At 35.2% G+C, this 20,518-nt stretch overlaps 1 protein-coding gene across 7 annotated transcripts in view; it reads left to right on the forward strand.

Moving 5' to 3' along the window:
- MYO6 (myosin VI) overlaps window positions 1-20,518 on the forward strand; it is a 143,253-nt gene extending 122,735 nt beyond the window's left edge. For 2 of the 7 annotated variants that reach the window (XM_042986692.1, XM_015541063.2), the window contains 8 exons: window positions 361-569; window positions 1,233-1,311; window positions 2,424-2,584; window positions 11,628-11,731; window positions 12,654-12,785; window positions 15,139-15,165; window positions 17,975-18,199; window positions 18,715-20,518. In XM_042986692.1, coding sequence (XP_042842626.1) covers window positions 361-569; window positions 1,233-1,311; window positions 2,424-2,584; window positions 11,628-11,731; window positions 12,654-12,785; window positions 15,139-15,165; window positions 17,975-18,199; window positions 18,715-18,914 — 1,137 coding nt within the window. In that variant the 3' untranslated portion in view covers window positions 18,915-20,518. The remainder of the gene's footprint in view (window positions 1-360; window positions 570-1,232; window positions 1,312-2,423; window positions 2,585-11,627; window positions 11,732-12,653; window positions 12,786-15,138; window positions 15,166-17,974; window positions 18,200-18,714) is intronic. The other 5 variants (XM_042986693.1, XM_015541065.2, XM_042986696.1 and 2 more) reach the window with 3 other exon arrangements.

Raw genomic sequence — 20,518 nt, forward strand, 5'->3', positions numbered from 1 at the left:
AACTATAGTAATGTTACTTTGCATTACACCCTTAGATATTTTATTATTTGATTAATAGGAAATAGACTCAAGTATTTGTCTGCAGAGATAACTTAAAATATTTTTGAACATTAGTGTACCAGTAGTATAACAAAGATAACGGCCTTACTGCTTACCAGCTTTTCCAGTGTTTGCTGTATTTGTGTGTATATATATATATATTTTTTCTTGTGGTAAAAGCATGTAACATTAACCAATCCATTTTTAACATAACCATCATAACCATTTTTAAATGTGTAATTCAGTAGCATTCAGTATATTCACATTGTGCAATAGAAGAGCTAATTTTTTTAAGTACATGTTTATTATTTTGTTCTTAAGTCCACTATGATGACAAGGGAACAAATACAGAGAGAATATGATGCACTAGTTAAAAGCTCAGAGGAACTCCTCAGCGCATTACAGAAAAAAAAACAGCAGGAAGAGGAAGCAGAACGGCTGAGGCGTATTCAAGAAGAAATGGAAAAAGAAAGAAAAAGACGTGAGGAAGATGAACAACGTCGAAGAAAGGAAGAGGAGGAAAGGCGGATGTAAGGAATTTATATTACTGTTTTGAATCGGAAGCTAACAGAATAGTAAATTTTTGGTGTTAATATTGGTTAATGAATATTCTTACTTTAAAACATTATGTTCTTATTTTAAAACACTAATTTTAGAATAAGTTTTAAAATAGAAAACACAAGTTCATTTTATAATAATAACATAAAATAATTTTAATTATAATCTGAGTTTTGGTTAGACTCTTACACCTGAGGATTTCTTAACTTCTTTTTAGAGCTAGGATTGTTGTTATTTTATAAACAATAAAAAGGCACTTCTACTTTTCTGCAGTTTTAAAACTGATAACTTTTTGGAAGGTTGCCACCATAGGGCAGACAGAAGAAGTGTTAAGAGGTGTTTAGTTGGAGAAGCAGGAGAGGGAGCCGTGTGATCAGGACGTTGTAATTAGGGTTTATAACAAAGTTAATCTACAGATTTAAAGGTTATAGAATATAATTGTATTTTTTTGTTTATTTCAGAAAAATTACTGTCAGTACAATTAGATTTTATTATTTTCAAAGCTAATAATGCATAAGGCCAAGAGGTTAATTTGAGTTCCTATTTTGTAACCTTTGTTTATTAATAGTTAAATTGCCTTCTGATGGATTTCTTATATTCAATAAATTTTTGAGGAGTTTTCTATTTTTTCATAGGAAACTTGAGATGGAAGCAAAGAGAAAACAAGAAGAAGAAGAGAGAAAGAAAAGGGAAGATGATGAAAAACGTATTCAGGTATGTACTTATTAGATAATCAGACTGAATTTCTATCAAAAGAGAATCTACAAAATTATAAAACAAAAGAAGTTGAAAACAAAACCTTGATTTGCTAGATAAGCTGTCATTGGTTTACCCCAGAGACAAAAGGCATTTTCTGAAGTGGTTATGGGAAGGAACTTTGGAACTAGGGAAGTGAGTTCAAATCCAGACTCTGTCGTTGATAGATACGGTGACGTTGAACAAATCACCATGAGTGACTATGGGCTATAGTTTTTTCTTTGTGGAATAGGGATAAATGATAGTTGTGAGCATTAAATGAGTTGATACATGTTAAAGAATTTTTTTTTTAAGTTTATTTATTTTGAGAGAGAGAGAGGGGAGAGAGGGAAAATCCCAAGCAGTCTCTGCATTCCCAGGACAGAGCCTGATGTAGGCCTTGAATTCACAAACCATGAGATAATGACCTGAGCCAAAATCAACCGACGGAGCCACCCAGGTGCCCCTGTTAAAGCACCTAGAACCTAAGTGCGCAGTTCAGTAAATACTAGTTTGTTGTTACTGTTATTACACTTTATATACAATGAATATTCAATACAATGAATACAATACATACAATACAATACAATGAATATCCAATACAATGAATATTCACTTACAACATAATTATAATTTTAAAACTTTGTAGATACTAGTATCAGTAGATTAGGATTAAGATATTCTCTCCACCCCCATTTTTTAAAAGGCCCATGTCTGAGAATGGTTGATCATATATTTGAGTTTCTGTTTGTCTTGGCTTTCATAATTCATCCTGAGCACAACCAGCACTTTAAATTCTTGACATCTGTCCAGGTCTTGGCGTTAATGTGATACCCAGGATTCTCATGTGATATTTGGGGTACTCATGGTGATAGAATGGCGAAACTGTGGTTCGTCTACCTTCTTTTGGATTTGGGAAAGAGAGGAAGCATTAATTGTAACATAGAAGAGAATGGAGCCTCGAGAGACTTCTGGTTAAACAATATGTATCCTGTAGTAAGGAATTGTGTGGAGCAGTTTTAAGTAGTAATGGAAATGGTCAAGTAAACATGTGGAGAGAACTTGGTGAGATAGCTTTCTGCCTTTGGCAGGCTGAAGTGGAGGAGCAGCTGGCCCGACAGCGGGAAGAGGAATCCCAGCAGCAGGCGGTTCTGGAGCAGGAGCGCCGCGACCGGGAGCTGGCCCTGAGGATCGCCCAGAGCGAAGCTGAGCTCATCAGCGACGAGGCCCAGGCTGACCTGGCGCTCCGGAGGTACTGGGCCGTGGGGTGGGGTGTAGCACCCTGCTTTCTTTCCGTCTCTGCTGCTTATTTCAGCATGAAGGGACCAGGGCAGTCGTATTCTTTAGGTCCTGATCTGTTTTAAGTAAAATCATTTTAAAATTATTTGTATCTACTTTTATACCCAAGCAAATGAGACAGATGATTGCATCAAATTGTTAAACTATTGAAAAATAAAACTGATACTTCAGTTCATGAAACATCTCAACTTTTACTCTGAAATTGTCAAGGAATATTGTGTAAAAAGTAAACATCTAATTTCTAGGTACCTGCCATTAAATACTGGCACAGAAATCAGTGAATATATTATAATCCAGTTTAATGTATTTGAGGTTGGGATTTATTATTTTTCTAATACAAATTTTTATTTAATATACACCCTAACATTTACAATGAGGAAAAATTTTACACACACATCATGTTTCTCAATAGATTTCCCTTTCCAAGAAGGAATATTTATAATATTGAAATGTATTGGCTCCCCAGTTTTCCAAATTATCTCTAAGTACTGAATTTTATTGGAGTGTGGAGAAGTATGGATGTTATTAAAAGTTGCAGGAAAGTCTTTTTTCATTAAAAAAAAATTTAGAATGTAGAAACATTCAGTAATTTGATTATTTACTTATAAAATCAGAGCATAGCTAGTTTGTGGGGTTCCCCTGTATGTAGATATATATGTTATATAATATTGAGAGGCACATAGATTTATGTAACCGTGCTTTTCAGAATGTCAGAGTACTGTTGATGAAAAAATAGTAATTAAAATGCAGCCAACCACTAGATGTCGCTATGTCCTTGTGAAAGGAAAAACTTGGTAGGAATGGAGAGGCAGTGATTAGATTTTATTTAGCTAAAACAAAGGGATGGAAAAGAGTATGTTGTCACCTTCGTGCTTTTTCTACTAAGTGATCGTTTTGGGAGAGCTCTGGGGTCTGAACTGTATTTGAAAGTATATTATATTTAAATAAACTGAATGGGCGTGTCACACAAAGTATTATAATAATTATTAAGCTCTTGGATTTGAGTCCAGTATTTGAGCTCTTTACTAACATTTCACCATAATTAAAATATTTTCCTGGGCTGTGGCTCTTATAACTGCAGACTCAGCTCCGCTGCTCTTCTCTTCCTTGCACCTGTGTTATGTTGGAATGGCTGGGAGCCTTTGAGTGTAACTGAGTAGTAGCTGTGGCAAGCTCCTATGAACCAAGCTCCTATAGCTGCCCTCTCTGTTTGTGAGGAGGTACTGCAGTTGACGGAGCTGGCTTCATTACAGCTGAAGTTTGTTTCTAATACTCATTATTGCAGTCAGTATTGGTATTCATGGCCAAGCTTTATGTTTAAGCCTTAAAAACATTAAACTATATCCAGTTCCATTCCATATAATATGTATAAGATACTGGCTCATAAGTGGACTCCTTCTCATCTGCAGAAAGGTGCACTTCTTAGGGTGCCTGGGTGGCTCTGTTGGTTAGGCTTCTGACTCCTGATTTTGGCTCAGGTCATGATTTCACTGTGAGTTTGAGCTCCACGTCGGCTTGGGATTCCCAAGCTTCTGGTTGGGATTCTCCCTCTCCTTCTCTTTCTGCCACTCCCCTGCTCGTGCACACATGCTTTCTCTCTCTCTCTCTCTCTCTCAAAAATAATTTAAAAACTCAAAAAAACTTATTTTTAAAAGGTGCACTTCTTCCAAGGGTGAGTGGTCTCAGAGAAAGAGTGGATCATTCAGGACATTTAACATAAATGATAAGTTACCTGTGGTTTATGTTAAGCAGAATTAGCTATGTAATGGGACCACTACTAAGTAATTGGGACATATTCAAGCAGTTATGACTTGAATGGCAAAAGAGTTAGTTTTAGTTTTCCTGTGAGACAGTTTCTGGGTTGGTGTCCCCTCCTCTGGAATGCCCCTTTAAGCTCTTTTCCAGGAAAGCTTTTCCTGACCCTCATATCCTCATGAGCTCCTTCCCTTCAGAACCTCCTGGTTATTTTATACTCTGTACTACAAGCATTAGCACTTCATTATGGATGATGTCCTATACATATTTTCCATGTTTGATAATTTCATTGTACTCCATGGGCTACAAGTAAATGTTTTTGAATGTTTATTTCACCTTTGTTAGCACTGAATTATTTCTGACAAATTTACGAGTAAGAATTCTTCAAGTAATCCTGTTCTTCATATATAGTATGAGTATGTCATTCTTGGGTTTTGTGGTGCATTAAAAATATATGCAAATGGATTCTGTTGCATTAAACAATTTCAAGTTACTTTTCCAGGTTGGATTCCCATCCAGTAACTTCTAAGTAAGAATTGTTTTCTACATAATATGTTGTAAAATATGATCTTAATCAATAATCACACATATGATCCTTGATGCAAAGTGATGATTTCACATTACCTAAAATTATGAAATAATATTCACATTCTGTGAAAAAACAAGCACACTTCACACTCCATGAATTTTCTAATCTAGATGTAATATATTTGCTCTTTAATTTTCATTGAATGCTTTTAATATGCTTTTCTCATAATTTTTAATGAAAATTTTAAACATTAAAATTTTGAGTGATCTCAGATTAAATAAAGGTAACAGTTTTTTGTTTTTTTTTTTTTAATCAGTAAAGTCATTGAAACAAATTTGGCACAATCTAGATTTTCACAATTTGGAATTGGTTTTGACATTAACTAAAATACATTATTTTTCACAGAAACAGTGGAGCAAGACCCAAAATGACACCGTATGTCATTTCTCTTTTCAAAATTTGATTTAGTCATACAACCTTTTTTTTTTTTTTTTTTTTTTTTTTTTTTAACAAGTTGTGGTTACTTTTTAGGAGAAATAGTTTCCTCATCGGAGTAAATTTTTGTTATTTTTTTGCTTATATTTTATGTATACTATATATATTTTAATATGAACGTGCTTGCTCACAACTGGGACAAATACTCCAGATGTTTTTATTCATACATAGCATCACCATAAATGCGACAGCTACAAATGCAAATTGATAAAGGAATGTTCTGTTGGTGCCATGAAATTTTGAACAGGACTTTGTAAAGTTCTGAACAGAGTTGAGTTGTCTCCTTTCCATACAGTAGTTGCATTTCTGGAAAAATTCTGTGAATATTAAAACCATGGGGAAAAAAAACCCCTGTATGTTTGTGTATATGTGAGTTTCACCTCTGTCCGGTGGACATGCCAATGTCACATGGGACACTGGGCAGTTGTTCCTTGTGCAGGACATTTGGCACCCCTGGCCCTTCACCTCCTCAGATGTCAGCAGTATACTTTCACCACAGCATTGATACCACAGGGCACCAAAAATTTTGAAAACATCTCTGGGTGCTATTTCCCTCCATTAGGACAACAGCTTTATAGTTACTGTTTGAGCTGGAATTAAATAAACCCCGCAACCAGTGTGTAAGGTGACTGTTTGCATATAGTTTGGGAAAATTAGAAGGAAAAAAGCACCTGGGTGCAGGAACCATTGCTGCCTAGTCTCTTTGGTGCAGCTCCTAGAGCAGTAATACAGGGTCAGGTGAGATACTGAATCAGTAGAGACTGCCATCCAGGGTAGTGTTGGGGCATATGGAGAAATCTGTATATCATCAACAGGCCACATGGTAACGAGCTTAGAAAGGCCATGAATTCCCTTAAAAAACCTGCTGTGGGAAAAGAAATGGAGGAAAGTTTAGGAGAAAGAGATGGTAGAAACAGAGATGCTCTTGGATACTAAGATAGAAACCTTGAGGTAGGGTGATAATAGAATTAAAAATATTTATTAAAATCATGCTGAGTTTGAAAGTTAGAAAATTCTGACTAGCCTAAATGGAGATTGATAAGTGAATTGCTCAATATATAATTTAATACATATTTCTGTTTATTACTTTGTATTTATTATCCTTGATCATCAGTTTTGAAAGATTACTTTTTCTTTGACTGTGCTTGCTTGGATAGTCCTCCTGTCAGCCCCTAATGTTCATTACAAAGAAAGAATTACAAAGGTCCTTTACTCCTTTAAATCAGGGTCAGAGCTCCTGATAGGCATCCAGGAAACTGCGCCCTGATGCAAACATAACCATTTTCTTTTCTTACGATTTTTGTTGATTTGTAAGATTTTGAGGCTGCCAGAGTCTGATGAATGGAATTAGCTGTGAGAAAATGATTAATTATGAAGGAAGAAAGAAAAAAAAATAGGAGAATAAAATAATGAAATTAATGAATTGTTGATGAACACAATGAAACATCTATCCCATTTCACAGAATTAAACAAATATTGAGAAAAGTTATACTTCCCTGAGGAATAAAAGAAAAATAAGTTTTGCCTTCAGGAAATGTTTATCCTTGGAAAGTCAGAATACTTCTGGTGTTTAATTTAACAAGCACTTGGTGCATTTGAATTCTTTTATTTTTTTAAAGCATGCTTTGATTTAGAATTTTAGAGTTTAGAATATATCAGAGTTTAAACTCTGACACCATAAAAAAGATCAGCTTGGTTTACCACTGTTATGCCTTGTCTAATATTTACTAAGCAATCCCAGTGTAAAAACCCTTGTGTAGAATCTATATCCTGCCAAGTTTCTTGTGTGCATTTAGAACATGCTAATTACATTCCATACATAAAGCCTGGCTCTCATGAGATTTTATCTGAAAGTTCCTACTGCAAAAATGGAGTTCAGACAACTTTAACTGTATTTAAACAAAAATTTTGCTGTATTTTATGGTTATATGCCATCTTGAAAAGTATGTTATAGACTTTTACAAAGTAAAATGATAGTGAATGGTTAAATCAATAATCCTGTTAAAACATACATTTTAAATTATACTTTTAGATCTTTTAGGTAATTTATATAGTTGTCTTTATAAAACTATGTTGTATTGTCATTTTTCTTATAGGGAACAGATGGCGAAAGAAATGTCAGAATATCTGAATAGGTTAGTGCAGTGGAATTCGGGGAAATGAGTGTCACCTCAAAGTCACATTTTTTAAATCATTCTTCATTATTTGGACCGGAACCTGTTACATGAATAGTCTGTTCTTCCTTGCAAATTTTCTGTACAAGAAATGTCACTTCACCCTGATGCCACCCTAACAGAAAAAGCTAAAAACCAGGGTTCTTCTAAATGGGTGATACTCAGTGGGGAAACGGTTGGCATTTTGGATGGGACTGTTCCTTGTTGGTAGTACTGCCCAGTTTGTCACTGGCCCTCACCACCTCAGTCTCGGTAGAGGAACCTTTCCTCTCAAACGGAATGAAAGTTTTGAAACTCTCCATGGAGGTGGTGCTGCCCCACAGCCCCTGTCCCTTCCCTGGTGGGAACTTCTGTGCCTCCTTGAAGGGGAAGTAGAGGAAGAGTGTGAGAGCCTTTTCACCATAGCACATGGTTTAAAAACTACTGATGTAAAAATTGAGCCACCAGAGAATATGACTTCCCAGCAGGATCTGGTCCTTTATAAGAGGATATAAACAGGTAACGTTTTAACTGTCAGTTTTGAAGTTACAGAGTTAATTGAAAGTGTTAAAATTAATATATTTTTAAAAATCGGAAGTCAGTTTTGCTACTACTCTAGCATATCATTTTTATGATTGTCTTTGTAACAAACCTAAATAAGCAGTAAACTCCACCTTTACTTCACTATTTTAGTAATTCCAGAGATGGGAGAAAGCATTTAAATGCATTTCGTTCATGTACTTGGGATGCTGAATATGTTTTTTAGCAGATGTATTTTTGTTTGACATAATATGAATGAAAAGGTAGTAATATTAAACCATATTTTAAGCAATAATAATTTGAATTCAGTGTTATTTTTTAAGTATCAAAATATGCCTTATGTATATTGACACCTCATGGGTATTCTGACAATCTATAAAACTACATTATGTAAATTCACTCTTTTTCAAAAGAAATTAACAAAAACCCATAATAATTTTCAGCTGCTCTCCTCGAAAAGACTCTTAGAAGACCTAGGAAGAAAAGAGAATTTTTTTTTTGTTAGTTTACTGAATGGTGGCTTAGAGATATAGAAGAGTAAAAAGAATATTTGAATAATGTTAAAGCTTAATTTATTGCTGAGGGTAATAGAGAGACCTTGCTGACACGCAGCTGGCTCTTTTTGAGCAAAGCAATTAAGAAGAAAAAACTACATGGAAAATTGCCAGTCACACAGCTTATGAAAAGGATAGATTCTGCAATAAATCTAAAACAGGTTTGAACCGTAAAAATGCAAGACCTAACTGGCCACATATTCTTCTTTAGCCAGGCTTATATGTTACTAACAGTCATCATGTCTAACAGTTATTAAGTACATAGAGTGAAGTGTGCTATTTTTTATTCTCTACAATGAAAGCATAAAGAGGCCTTTTAAAGAGGCAAAAGTGCCTTATTTATTTCATTGTTAAGCTTAATATTAAAGGAATAATTTACTTTATTTCAGGAAGAAGTATACATATTTTCAAATATCATTTCTCATTAAGTGGTAGTGTCTTGACTGCCAAGATTGCAGTTATCTTTCAGAATGTAAAATAATGAGAAAATATGACCTCATTTTCAGGTGTTATACCTTGATCATCCCTCTTTAAGAGGAGATATTTTCCTCTTATGTGGAAAGAGGAAATGATAAAGGTGAAATTTCTGTGTGATACCTGAGAAGCAATATTTTAGTTCTTTAAAATTTAGGTCTTTTCATATTTGTGCCATCTTTCTTTTTTTTTTTATGTCTTGAAATGTGATGTGTTTAAATTCTTCCTTTGTTACATTGATCTTACTTATAGCTTATTCTAAGTGTCTGCTGTGTGACAGGTGTCATATTTTGCTGAAAAGTAATGTTTATTGTTAACAGAAAAGAAGTTTCCAAGTTTTCTGAATAGTTATTTCAAGTTATGTATATAGAAACAAGTTGTAAGCCCTGAGTAGCACTGCTATGAAAAAGTTGAATTTATCCCATTTTATTTTTTAATTTATTTTATCTTTATATATATATATTTTCTTTCTTTCCCTCTTCTTTCTTTCTTTCTTTCTTTCTTTCTTTCTTTCTTTCTCTCTCTCTCTCTCTCTCTTTCTTTCTCTTCTCTCTCTCTCTCTTTCTTTCTCTTCTCTCTTTCTCTCTCTTCTTTCCTTCCTCCCTCCCTCTTACCAGTGTTCCTACTATTATTTGTGCCCTTTGAAATCTCTGTTAGGCCTCATGAATTAAAAAAAATCTCTTCCTTTAATTATTATTATTTTTTAAATTTACACAGGTCTGTGTCAGCAGGTCCTAGCGTGAAGGGTTGGCCTAAGTGGGTGCTCATTAATGTTTGTAGAAGGAATAAAGCAAATAAAAGAAGGTAGAGTCAGGACTAAGACTAGGACTTCTAGAGTCAGAGCAATCTGGGTTTCAATCCCAGGTGCTACCATTTACTAGCAGTGTGGGGACCTTGGGCATAGTCTTTATCTCACTGCTCTCAGTCTTGTCTACTGATTTTTCTTTTTCTTCATCATGGTAAGTGTACTCTTTAATCCCCATCCCTTATTTCATCCAACCCCCACCCCACCACTCGGTTAACCATCAGTTCTGTGTAGTTAAAAGTCTGTTTCTTGGTTTGCCTCTTTTTCCACTTTGCTCATTTGTATCTTCAGTTCCAAATATGAGTGAGATCATATGGTATTTGTCTTTCTCTGACTTATTTCACTTAGCATTATACTCTCTAGATCCAACCATATTGTTGCAAATGCCAAGATTTCATTCTTTTTTATGGCTGAATAATTTTCCAGAGTGTGTGTCTGTATGTGTGTGTGTGTGTGTGTGTGTGTGTGTACGTACGTACCATATCTTCTTTGTCCATTCATATATCGATGGATACTTGGGCTCCCTCCATAATTTACTAGTTGTCATATTACTTGCTGAATATGAGGGTGTGGTTTTATCTTCTTAGAGAACTTTTTTTTTTTCTTCAAAAAATTTTTTAATGTTTATTTATTTTTGAGACAGAGACAGAGCATGAACGGGGGAGGGGCAGAGAGAGGGAAACACAGAATCGGAAGCAGGCTCCAGGCTCTCAGCCATCAGCCCAGAGCCCGACGCGGGGCTCGAACCCACGGACCGTGAGATCATGACCTGAGCCGAAGTCGGACACTTAACCGACTGAGCCACCCAGGCGCCCCTTAGAGAACTTTTCTAAGTGTTCTTTAACACAGGGGTTTCCCAACTCCAAGCAGCTCTTTTAGCCCATCTTTCACAACTAACGGCAGTGGGTTGCAGTTTGGCTACTCACCTATGGACCCTGCATCAACCACATGCCCAGGGAGGTTCTGAGCCAGTAGCTTTTGTTGGGACTTGGCCGCCTGTAGCTTCTGGTAGTCTGTGGGTGATTGTACTGTGTGCCTTTATGGCTCATAAACCATTAATGTACTTCTAATGATTTTTAGGAAATCAAGAGGATTTTCTTTCTGATTTTGAGGAATATATATAAATGTAATTTTTAACATTAAGTGTCCACTTATCCATTAGTTGGAATATTTAAACTGAAGTCTGGGATAGGTCCATGGTACCAGAGTTTTAGAATCAGAAGTTCTGATTGAAAACATAATATGGCTATTAAATGGCATATTGGAAGATTTTAATTTACGTAGGAATCCTGTAGTATACCATTCTTTAAAAAAAAATTTTTTTTTTACATTTATTTATTTTTTGAGAGACACAGAGAGACAGAGTACAAGTTGGGGAGGGGCAGAGAGAGAAGAAGGCACAGAATCCGAAGCAGGCTCCAGGCTCCGAGCTATCAGCACAGAGCCCGACGCGGGGCTCGAACTCACAAACTGTGAGATCATGACCTGAGCCAAAGTTGGATGCTTAACCAACTGAGCCACCTAGGCGCCCCCGTAGTATACCATTCTTAATCTCACCTGTTAAAGATACAAAAATATATTTTTTAGTAGTTATTTCCAGTTCTCAGACTTAGATTCACCTTCTTGCCCCTTTAGTCAACATGTCCTTTGTGCTTCTATTTTAAACATGTAAAAATATATAATAATTGCAGAGGTCCTGCTGTACAAGCCACCAAGGCAGCTGCTGGTACCAAGAAATACGATCTCAGTAAATGGAAATATGCAGAACTACGTGATACCATCAATACTTCTTGTGGTAAGTGTATGGAGAAGATGAAAAATTGGGAAGCTCCATGGCTAACAGGTAAAAAAGAAATACTTAGACTGGAGCAAATTTTTTTTCTTTTTTGGCATATAAATTAATATAAACCATTCTCTTTGTTATTCTCACCTTGAAATAGCGACCTAGTTTACTCACAAAAAAAGACTTTATGTTAAATTCATTTTGCCTGTCTCTTATATAGGTCTAAGAGGGAAAACAGAGAGAAATTATGATTTGGTCTGTATTAATGACTGACCCTTCTGATGCTATTCATAATACTTAAATACCTATATATCAGAGTCTTGACCTACATATGCAAAGTAAAAAATGGCAATGCAGTACTTTCTTTTTAAAGCTATTTTTCTTCCAACAAAGCAGTAAAATACTATATCCATATGATTCTACATAATTGTGTTCTTGTTTAAATCACAGTGTTTGAGTTTAGGATGCTAGGCCTATGAACTCAGGTGCCATAAGCGTACAGAGCTTGTTATGTTTTCTCCCTCCTCACTGACTTTGCATAATTACAAACATAAAAAATCTGTTGCATTTAAATACACCTTGCATTTGAGCACAGTGACTCTGACTTTGGACAAGTGACTTCACCTCTCTGATTCAGGTTCACTCATAAAAGACTTATTTATTTAGCCCAGCGTTCTTACGTAGAACAAATGGTATAGTAATAATGCATAAGAAAATGCTCTGTAAATGTAAAAGATAATATTACTGTAAAATGCTCATCTTTATCAATAATATACTTACTTTTGATTTTGTACTATTTAAAAACAAAAAATGTATTTTATTATATGTGTAAATATATATAAGTTTATGCCACAGAATAATTATGTTAGACAACTAAATTAGGATGCTAATTCCTTTTTTGGTGGGGGGGGTGCTTTTTCTATATAATCCATAGATATTGAGCTCCTGGCAGCTTGCAGAGAAGAATTTCACAGAAGACTAAAAGTGTATCATGCTTGGAAATCCAAGAATAAGAAGAGAAACACTGAAACAGAGCAACGTGCTCCAAAGTCTGTTACTGATTATGGTAAAAACAAATCTGTACTTTTAAATGCTCCAGAGTATCTATATATAAATATATGTAACTATACATAAGACATTTGGGTAATATATAATACAGATTTTCTTGTACCATGCAGCTGTGAATCACTGAGCCTAACACAACCACGGTGGCTTATCTTTCATAGCATTATTTCTATTAATATGTCTTTAAAGTCATATTTATTGAGAAGTATTTGAATTTAGTTGTTAAGTAAACTCTGGAGGTAAGAATATTCTTGTCTATACTGAAGTAGTTGTGCAGTATTGTTGTAAATATGTATTTTTTCACATATATGTATATACACATGCAGAACGATTACATGTGGAAATGTAAAGAGTTTCCATGTTTAATGTCTTTATTTAAAAAGTGTCATTCCCAATAGTTGACAGTATAGTTTCACAATGCATGACCCAAGTTGGCTTAGAAAATGAACTCTCAGTTATATTTTGCCTTCCTCACTATCTTCCAAGTAAATAAAAGAAAGCAATGTTTTATTAACGTCAATTAAGTGGTACAATTTTAGTATTTCCAAGTTGTTGCAAAGAATAGATTGAGTAAAGGAAGTAATTGTTAATTAGAGAGATGTAAGTGCTAGTGATTGCTTGGTGGGGGCGGGGGGTGGGGGTGGTGGTGGTGGTCATCAGTCAGAATATAATGCTCTGGAAGGGCAAAGAGAGAGAACCCAGAACTAAGAACTGGCAGTTTGAAGGCCTTCTACACAATTATATTCTTGTGACCACCACTCTCTTCTCTAACTTACAGATTTATCTCTGGGATTTGAATATATCAGGATGATTCCATTACCTGTTTACTGTAACAAGTTTCTAACCACAGTTTCCTTTGTTTTCTAAAAATGTGAATAGGCTATTCCATTTAGGTATAACCTTTTTGGCTGTCATGTTCTAATTATGGCCTTTAGCTGATAGGTGTTTATTATGTTTTTTTTCCCCCAAAATGTATACATTTGAATGATTGCACTTCTTAAAACAAGAAAAGTAATGTTGTAATATAGGGCACATATATTTTTAATGAACACACAAATATTTCTTATAGTTTTAAACCAAACTTTGGTACTGTACTCATCCAGCTTTACCCCCAAAGGGGCAAATGACACATGCTTACCTTGTGTGAACACACCTTACTGAGTGTGTTCTTACACTGTTTCCATTCATAATAATACTATTTGGAAGAACAAAAGAGTAGATTAAGAAAATTTCCCAAGAGTCCCATGTAGGTATATGAACAAATTTATGGAATTTTATGTGAACACACAGTCCACATGTATGTAGCCTTCATTAAATTTGGTTATGGGACATTTTCAGGATAAAATGTAACTTCTGCTCTGAAAGTAGTTATTGTTTTCTTTATTTTTTTTCCCATGTAAAATACATTCTGACACAGGAGTACAGTTAAAAGGAGGTGAGGTGTACTACGATACTTTTAACAGCTCAGTTGAGAAAATTCTGTACCTAGGTAGTTTCCTAGAGGGGTAGGTAATAAACCTTTAAAAGGAACTACTCTGTAGTTTAATATTTACAAGGATAAGAATTCCTTAATTTGAGAAAATAAAGTGACAACTTATGATTAACAAAAATATAAGTAGCTGTTACTTAAGAATAATACTTGACAGATCATAGTAAAGTCTTGTAACTGGGAGTAGAGAGAATCAGACCCTCCTCCTATATGCTGTACTGGGTGAGCACATTCTCATCACATTTACTATGGAAAGAGATTTCCAGAAATAATTCTTAGGGCAGTGGCAAATTACCCGGTAATGATTTACAGTATTTAGTTGCTTAAGACAGTAACTTTGGAGAGTAGTTTTGTTTCGTAGTTACTAAAATAAAAATTGAATGAGTTTAAGATTCAGGGAATTGAAAGAAATTAGAACATACTGAGTGTGTATAAACATGGCAGTGCTTTTTCTCTAAGGCATATATTTTTTTGATGAATTTAGAAGTTTTTTATTTCTACAAAAATTCTAGTAATGCTTTGAAGGTACTATAATATCTGTTATTGAGTCATCATGTTGGATTTTTATTTGAATATTACTGTATCCCAAAATTACAAATGAAATATATATTTTTTTGAATTTAGATCCTCTTTATATGTCCATAAAGCAGAATTTCCTAAAATATTATCAAAATAGCTTTTTTTAAAAAAAAATCAGAAAGGAGCATATACTTGTAGGTAATTATGAGAATATTTGGCTGTGGATAGGATATTTATGTATTAGTCACCTCCTTGATTGATGGGAAGGCTTTATAAATGAGAAGAATGCTCATTTAACAGTTTTGCCACTTTTATGTTTTCTTCAATGTAAAATATTTATTCACAGATTTTGCACCATTTTTGAACAATTCACGTAAGTCATTGGGTTGTAACTTATGAGCTAACTGGAAGATGGGTTAAAAATACTTTATAAAGTACTAACTTCTATTAAACTTTGTTTTGCTACAATTTTAAGTGGAGTTGTACTACATTAATGTTGGTTTGGCCATACTAAGATATTTAATTTGAGATTATGCTTTCATTTGGATCACTCCAAAATACATATGCAGAACAAAATTAATCTGTTGTTTTATGAAATCGTTTCCTTTAAAAAAAATAGCACTTTAAGCTGTGAATATGCACTGTTCTTATTGTAGCAAAACTCAATAAGCAGCTGATATTTTAGAATTAAGACTAACTTTAGGTGCTGGTTTCGAACACTGTTAGGGTATCAACATTTCACTCCAAAGACATCTGAATTTGTGTGATAATCTATACAGGTTTAATAGGGCGCCCCCTAAGAGAAGAAGGAGATTATTCCGTGACTTGTATAGTGTCCTGTGATGCATGTTTTTGATAATTTAAAAGCTTTGAGTCATCTTAGCATACAGTAAATTTTTTTTGCAGTCAGTTGAGCAATAATGATTTGGATATAATGCCATATTTGTTTGCCAACTTGTTGGACCTGATTTTTTTTAAGTGCTTCTTGTAATTTATAGGGCCACATTTAAAACATTTCATACTTTAGGGGCGCCTGGGTGGCTCAGTCGGTTAAGCGTCCGACTTCGGCTCAGGTCATGATCTCGCGGTCCGTGAGTTCGAGCCCCGCGTCGGGCTCTGTGCTGACAGCTCAGAGCCTGGAGCCTGTTTCAGATTCTGTGTCTCCCTCTCTCTCTCTGCCCCTCCCCTGTTCATGCTCTGTCTCTCTCTGTCTCAAAAATAAATAAACATTAAAAAAAATAAAATAAAATAAAACATTTCATACTTTAAAGGTGACACAATTGGATGTGAAAAAAAAGTCGTTTATTAGTTTCAAACTTTAACAAATGTTTATTTCGACAAAGAGAGAGTGTGGGAGGGGCAGAGAGAGAGACCCAAGCAAGCTCTGTGATGCAGAACCCAGCTTGGGGCTCAATTCCACGAATTGCAGGGTCATGACCTGAGCTGAAATCAAGAGTTGGGTGCTTAACCAACTGAGCCACCCAGGTGCCCCTAGTTTCAGACTTCTAACATCCGTATCTTTGTACTTATCCAGATGAATATTTGTGGAAATTAAGGCTTCCTTAATGCAATGTTCAGTTCTCAACATTAGTTTAAAAAAAAAGAAACTATCAAAGACTTTCCCTTGGATTTCTAAATTTTACCCAATATATTAAGGTACAGGAGGCTGTTATTTTAAAAGAAAAAAGGTTAATTTAACAAGTGGCCATCAGTATCCTAGTAAGTTCCCTGTCAGTTCGGTATTCTGTTACTGCTTAGGATGGAGGGAAAGTTTTTTTTTCTTATGCTTTTAAAATTTCCTAATTTGGGGTTAGTATATTTTCTGCAAAGTAGGAAATTTTTAAGTTAAAATGGAAACACTAAACTGTAAGTAGTTTGGAGGAACAAAGAGTAAATGAACTCATGTCTATGAACATGCTGCAGGCGGTGTGTCTCTTTAAAGTCACTAACAAAACTGGGCTTTGGTGTCATTCTTTCCTAGGCATGTGCAGCTTTGCTAACTGCTTTTTGCTTTCTCTGGTTTGCACAGAAATAAATTCAGTTGCTATAAAGCCTTTGCTGTTGGTGTTAAAAGTAGAATAAGAGTGTTTCCATCCTTTCAGTATTTGGAAATTCTTACAAAAGCCATGTGGCCTTCTTGACTTACATATATTCTGTAATTTTTCATTGACATACTTAAGCGTTTCAGTGAGGTTCTTAATTGAGCTGCAGTAAACGGTTGGTCTACTTTTAAAGTTGTGAGTAAAAAGCATATTAAACAGACTTTCTGAAATTATGCTGCTGAAACTGCAAAATTATTGCCCAGGGAAGTGTTTGTATTCGTAGATAAAATAAAAACCTAACTGTTTTGTAATGAAAATTGAGCAAGGGGAAAAAATTGATATGAGTGCCGGGTCCAGTACTAGCAGAAAAGCAAGGGTTTTTCTTTCTCTTTCTCTTTTTTTTTTTTTTTTTTTTTTTTATGACAAAAAGAACCAAATATTGTATACTTCCCACTTATTTCAGTGGATTTTATCCCAAGAGAAAGAGGATTTCAGGAAAGTTCATGCTTACTGTTTCAGTTTTGTTGTTGTTGTCATGAAGTTGTCTAGTAGTGCACTGTAGTAGTAAAAGATCTGTTCTGGCCACAGTTTAAATCCCAAAATCAGTTGGCAAAAGAGCAAACTTTTGTCTTCCACTTCCACTTCTGAGGAAATAGTAATTAGATTGACAGGTATCTATAATTCTTCACGTTTGTGAAATTACCATTCATTTGTTTTATCATGGGTAGTCTCATGAAAGTTATTCTGTGGCCTTCAGCTTTGAACTCTTTGGAGGAAAATTGTAAATCCTAGCAAATAATACTGGTTTGCTTTTCTTATTTTAGGTTACTGATACAGACATTTGTGGGAATCTGCTTGGGCTTGTTTGCTGTTGGTGTTACGGTGGGGGTGAGGGGGAGTGGTGTGTGTGTATGTGTACTTGCAATGTTAAGCAACATCTTTAGGGAAAGAAAATTCTAAGAGATCACACTCTACGTTTTATTCACTTCTAAGTAATTGATATTTACATGTGTTTTAGATTTACTTTTAGGAACCCCTCTTCTTCTCTTACAAAATGTGTGGTGCATTTTAGGAGTAAAGGCTGTTTGCGTTATCCCCTGGGCTGCTGGTGTAACTTCCCTTGCTTGTTCTTTGTAATAGCTCAGCAGAACCCAGCGTCTCAGCTTCCTGCCAGGCAGCAGGAGATCGAAATGAACCGACAGCAGCGCTTCTTCCGCATCCCATTCATCCGCCCTGCCGACCAGTACAAAGATCCGCAGAATAAGAAAAAAGGCTGGTGGTACGCGCACTTTGATGGCCCGTGGATTGCCCGGCAGATGGAACTCCATCCTGACAAGCCGCCCATCCTGCTTGTGGCTGGTGTGTGTGAGTCACGTGGAAAAAGGATTATAAACCCTCTGAAGGAAACAGCCTAATATACAATATTAATAATCCATTAAATTTCAGGACTGAGGGATGGAGTTTTGCAGTTAAATTAGACTTCCAGTTACTTGAGGATTAATTTATGATGTGAAATTGTTTGGATTAATTATGTCCTCGTAGAACACATAGAAACTTGTCTGTGTCCTTAGAGCCTTATCATTGGTATTTAATTATATCAGTTGATTTATAATTGTTTAAAGAAATGTAGCATTTTTATTAAGGTTGATAACGTGTTTGATCAACTGCAGTGTTAGTACTTTCTGAAAGGGTCCTTGGTGGAAGACAAATTTAACTTGTTTCTGGTGAACTTATTAAGGAGATTTCTGTCTTAGAGGAAGAAAACAAAGTTTTAAAAGTTCTCGATTCTGTGAGAATTGGTAACTCTTTCAGGTATAAAGTCTATAATAAGTGCCTCTAAAGAGATACATGCTTAATTCTCTGATGTCTCACCTGCGCAGGGAAGGATGACATGGAGATGTGTGAGCTGAATCTTGAAGAGACAGGCCTGACTCGAAAGCGTGGTGCTGAGATTTTGCCAAGACAGTTTGAAGAAATTTGGGAACGCTGTGGAGGTATCCAGTACCTCCAGAATGCAATTGAGAGCAAACAGGCGAGGCCCACGTATGCGACGGCCATGCTGCAGAACCTGTTAAAGTAGATGGTGCACCTGACCTGACAGCTGGGAGCCAGGCTGGGGCACTAAGTAGGGTGTGTGCCCCCCGAGATTTGACCTTTCTGTGACCGTGTTAGAACTGCTGATACAAAGTGAACAGATTTTATTAATCATGGCTTTTTGTTAATTTAAGGTAAATTATGGTAGTGAACTTGGGACCTAAAAATTGTTTTCGTGTATCCAGCTGTAACTGTTAAACCTCTCCTCCCTCTAATACTGGTTAACACTTGGACAGATTCTGACATTTCTCATTCTTTGCCAACAGACTGCCTGAAGTCCATTGTAATTGTTCTCTAGGAAAGGAAATGTTTTAAAAACTCAAAATACTGACTTTGCAAGGATGGCACAGAACCATATAACTGGAATAATGAAACCTTAGGTTAAATTTTCTTGTGAAAATTAAGTCACTTAATCAAGGCACTGATGCTTTGATCTGGAATGCTGTGTACTTTTTTAATTCACTTTTTCAGAAATTGATGGATATTTCCATTGAAAGTGGAAAATTTTTTTTCCTCCTCCTTTGTGGTGTGGCTTAGTTTGAGTAAAGCAATTCACCTGAACTAGAATTCTAGAAAAGAGCCTGAATGTATTTGATGTACTCTGCGATAAAGAAGGTACTCACAGATTTATTTTTCTTTTCTATCATGTTTTGTTGCTATATAAGAATATTTTCTTACAGTCCGTGGACAAATAAAGGAAATTCAGGCCATTTCAGTGCTTAAAAGTTTTGAGATAACTTGTTTCATTTAGAAAAGGAAATAGGTTTTCGGTGGCAATGTGGCTTAACTGGACTGAATTCAAATTATTCTTTCAACTTCATCTCAGTTGCAATTTTTGTATCAGAATCTTGTCCAAGTTGTTTCGTATGATTTAAGCTAGTGTTCTGTTTCAAAATATCTTTGTTTTTGAAAATGTCTAGTGTCTTTTTTGGCCTTGAGATTTTGGTAATTATAGAACTGTTTTGTAAGCTTTGTAATTTAAAAGCCCAGTACTTGGTAATTGCTTATTTCATGTAACTGACGATTTAATTTTTTTCTTTGTGTGTTAGTTTTGATCAAATGTCAGCAGTTTCAAATTTAATATTTATGACGTTATATTAGGAATTTGGAGACAAAAATACATCATGGAGTTATGCTGATATAATGATAGTGAGTCGTGTTTGTATTTTAGAATAAAATTAGAAAAATAAAATTATTCTCTGTACTTTTCCCCCTGATTTTTAAAGACCCTAGCCTTTGAAATGATTTCCAGTGATTGTTTTTTCTAGAAAGAGTACCTCAGTCAGGAAGATCTTTCCCAGCTGATTAGATTAATGCTTGTGAGAGCCACACACTTTTTTCTGAATTGTTTTTCTCATAAGATGTGTCTTAGTACAGAAATATTTATTTATTATGATACTGTGCAAATGATTGTCTCCTGTTAAAGAAATTAAATTGTCCTATCTGTGCTATTGGGAATGTGAATAGGATTATCTTCTGAAGGCTGTATTACTGTGGAGATTCACCCACCCTTGGGTCATTTGGTCCCTGTGATTGGTGCAGAAGGTCTGGTTACTGAAAATAAACGACCTGTTCTCTCTCTTCTCATCA

The sequence above is a fragment of the Panthera tigris genome, chromosome B2 (assembly GCF_018350195.1).
Source record: "Panthera tigris isolate Pti1 chromosome B2, P.tigris_Pti1_mat1.1, whole genome shotgun sequence".
Taxonomy (NCBI): Eukaryota; Metazoa; Chordata; class Mammalia; order Carnivora; family Felidae; genus Panthera; species Panthera tigris.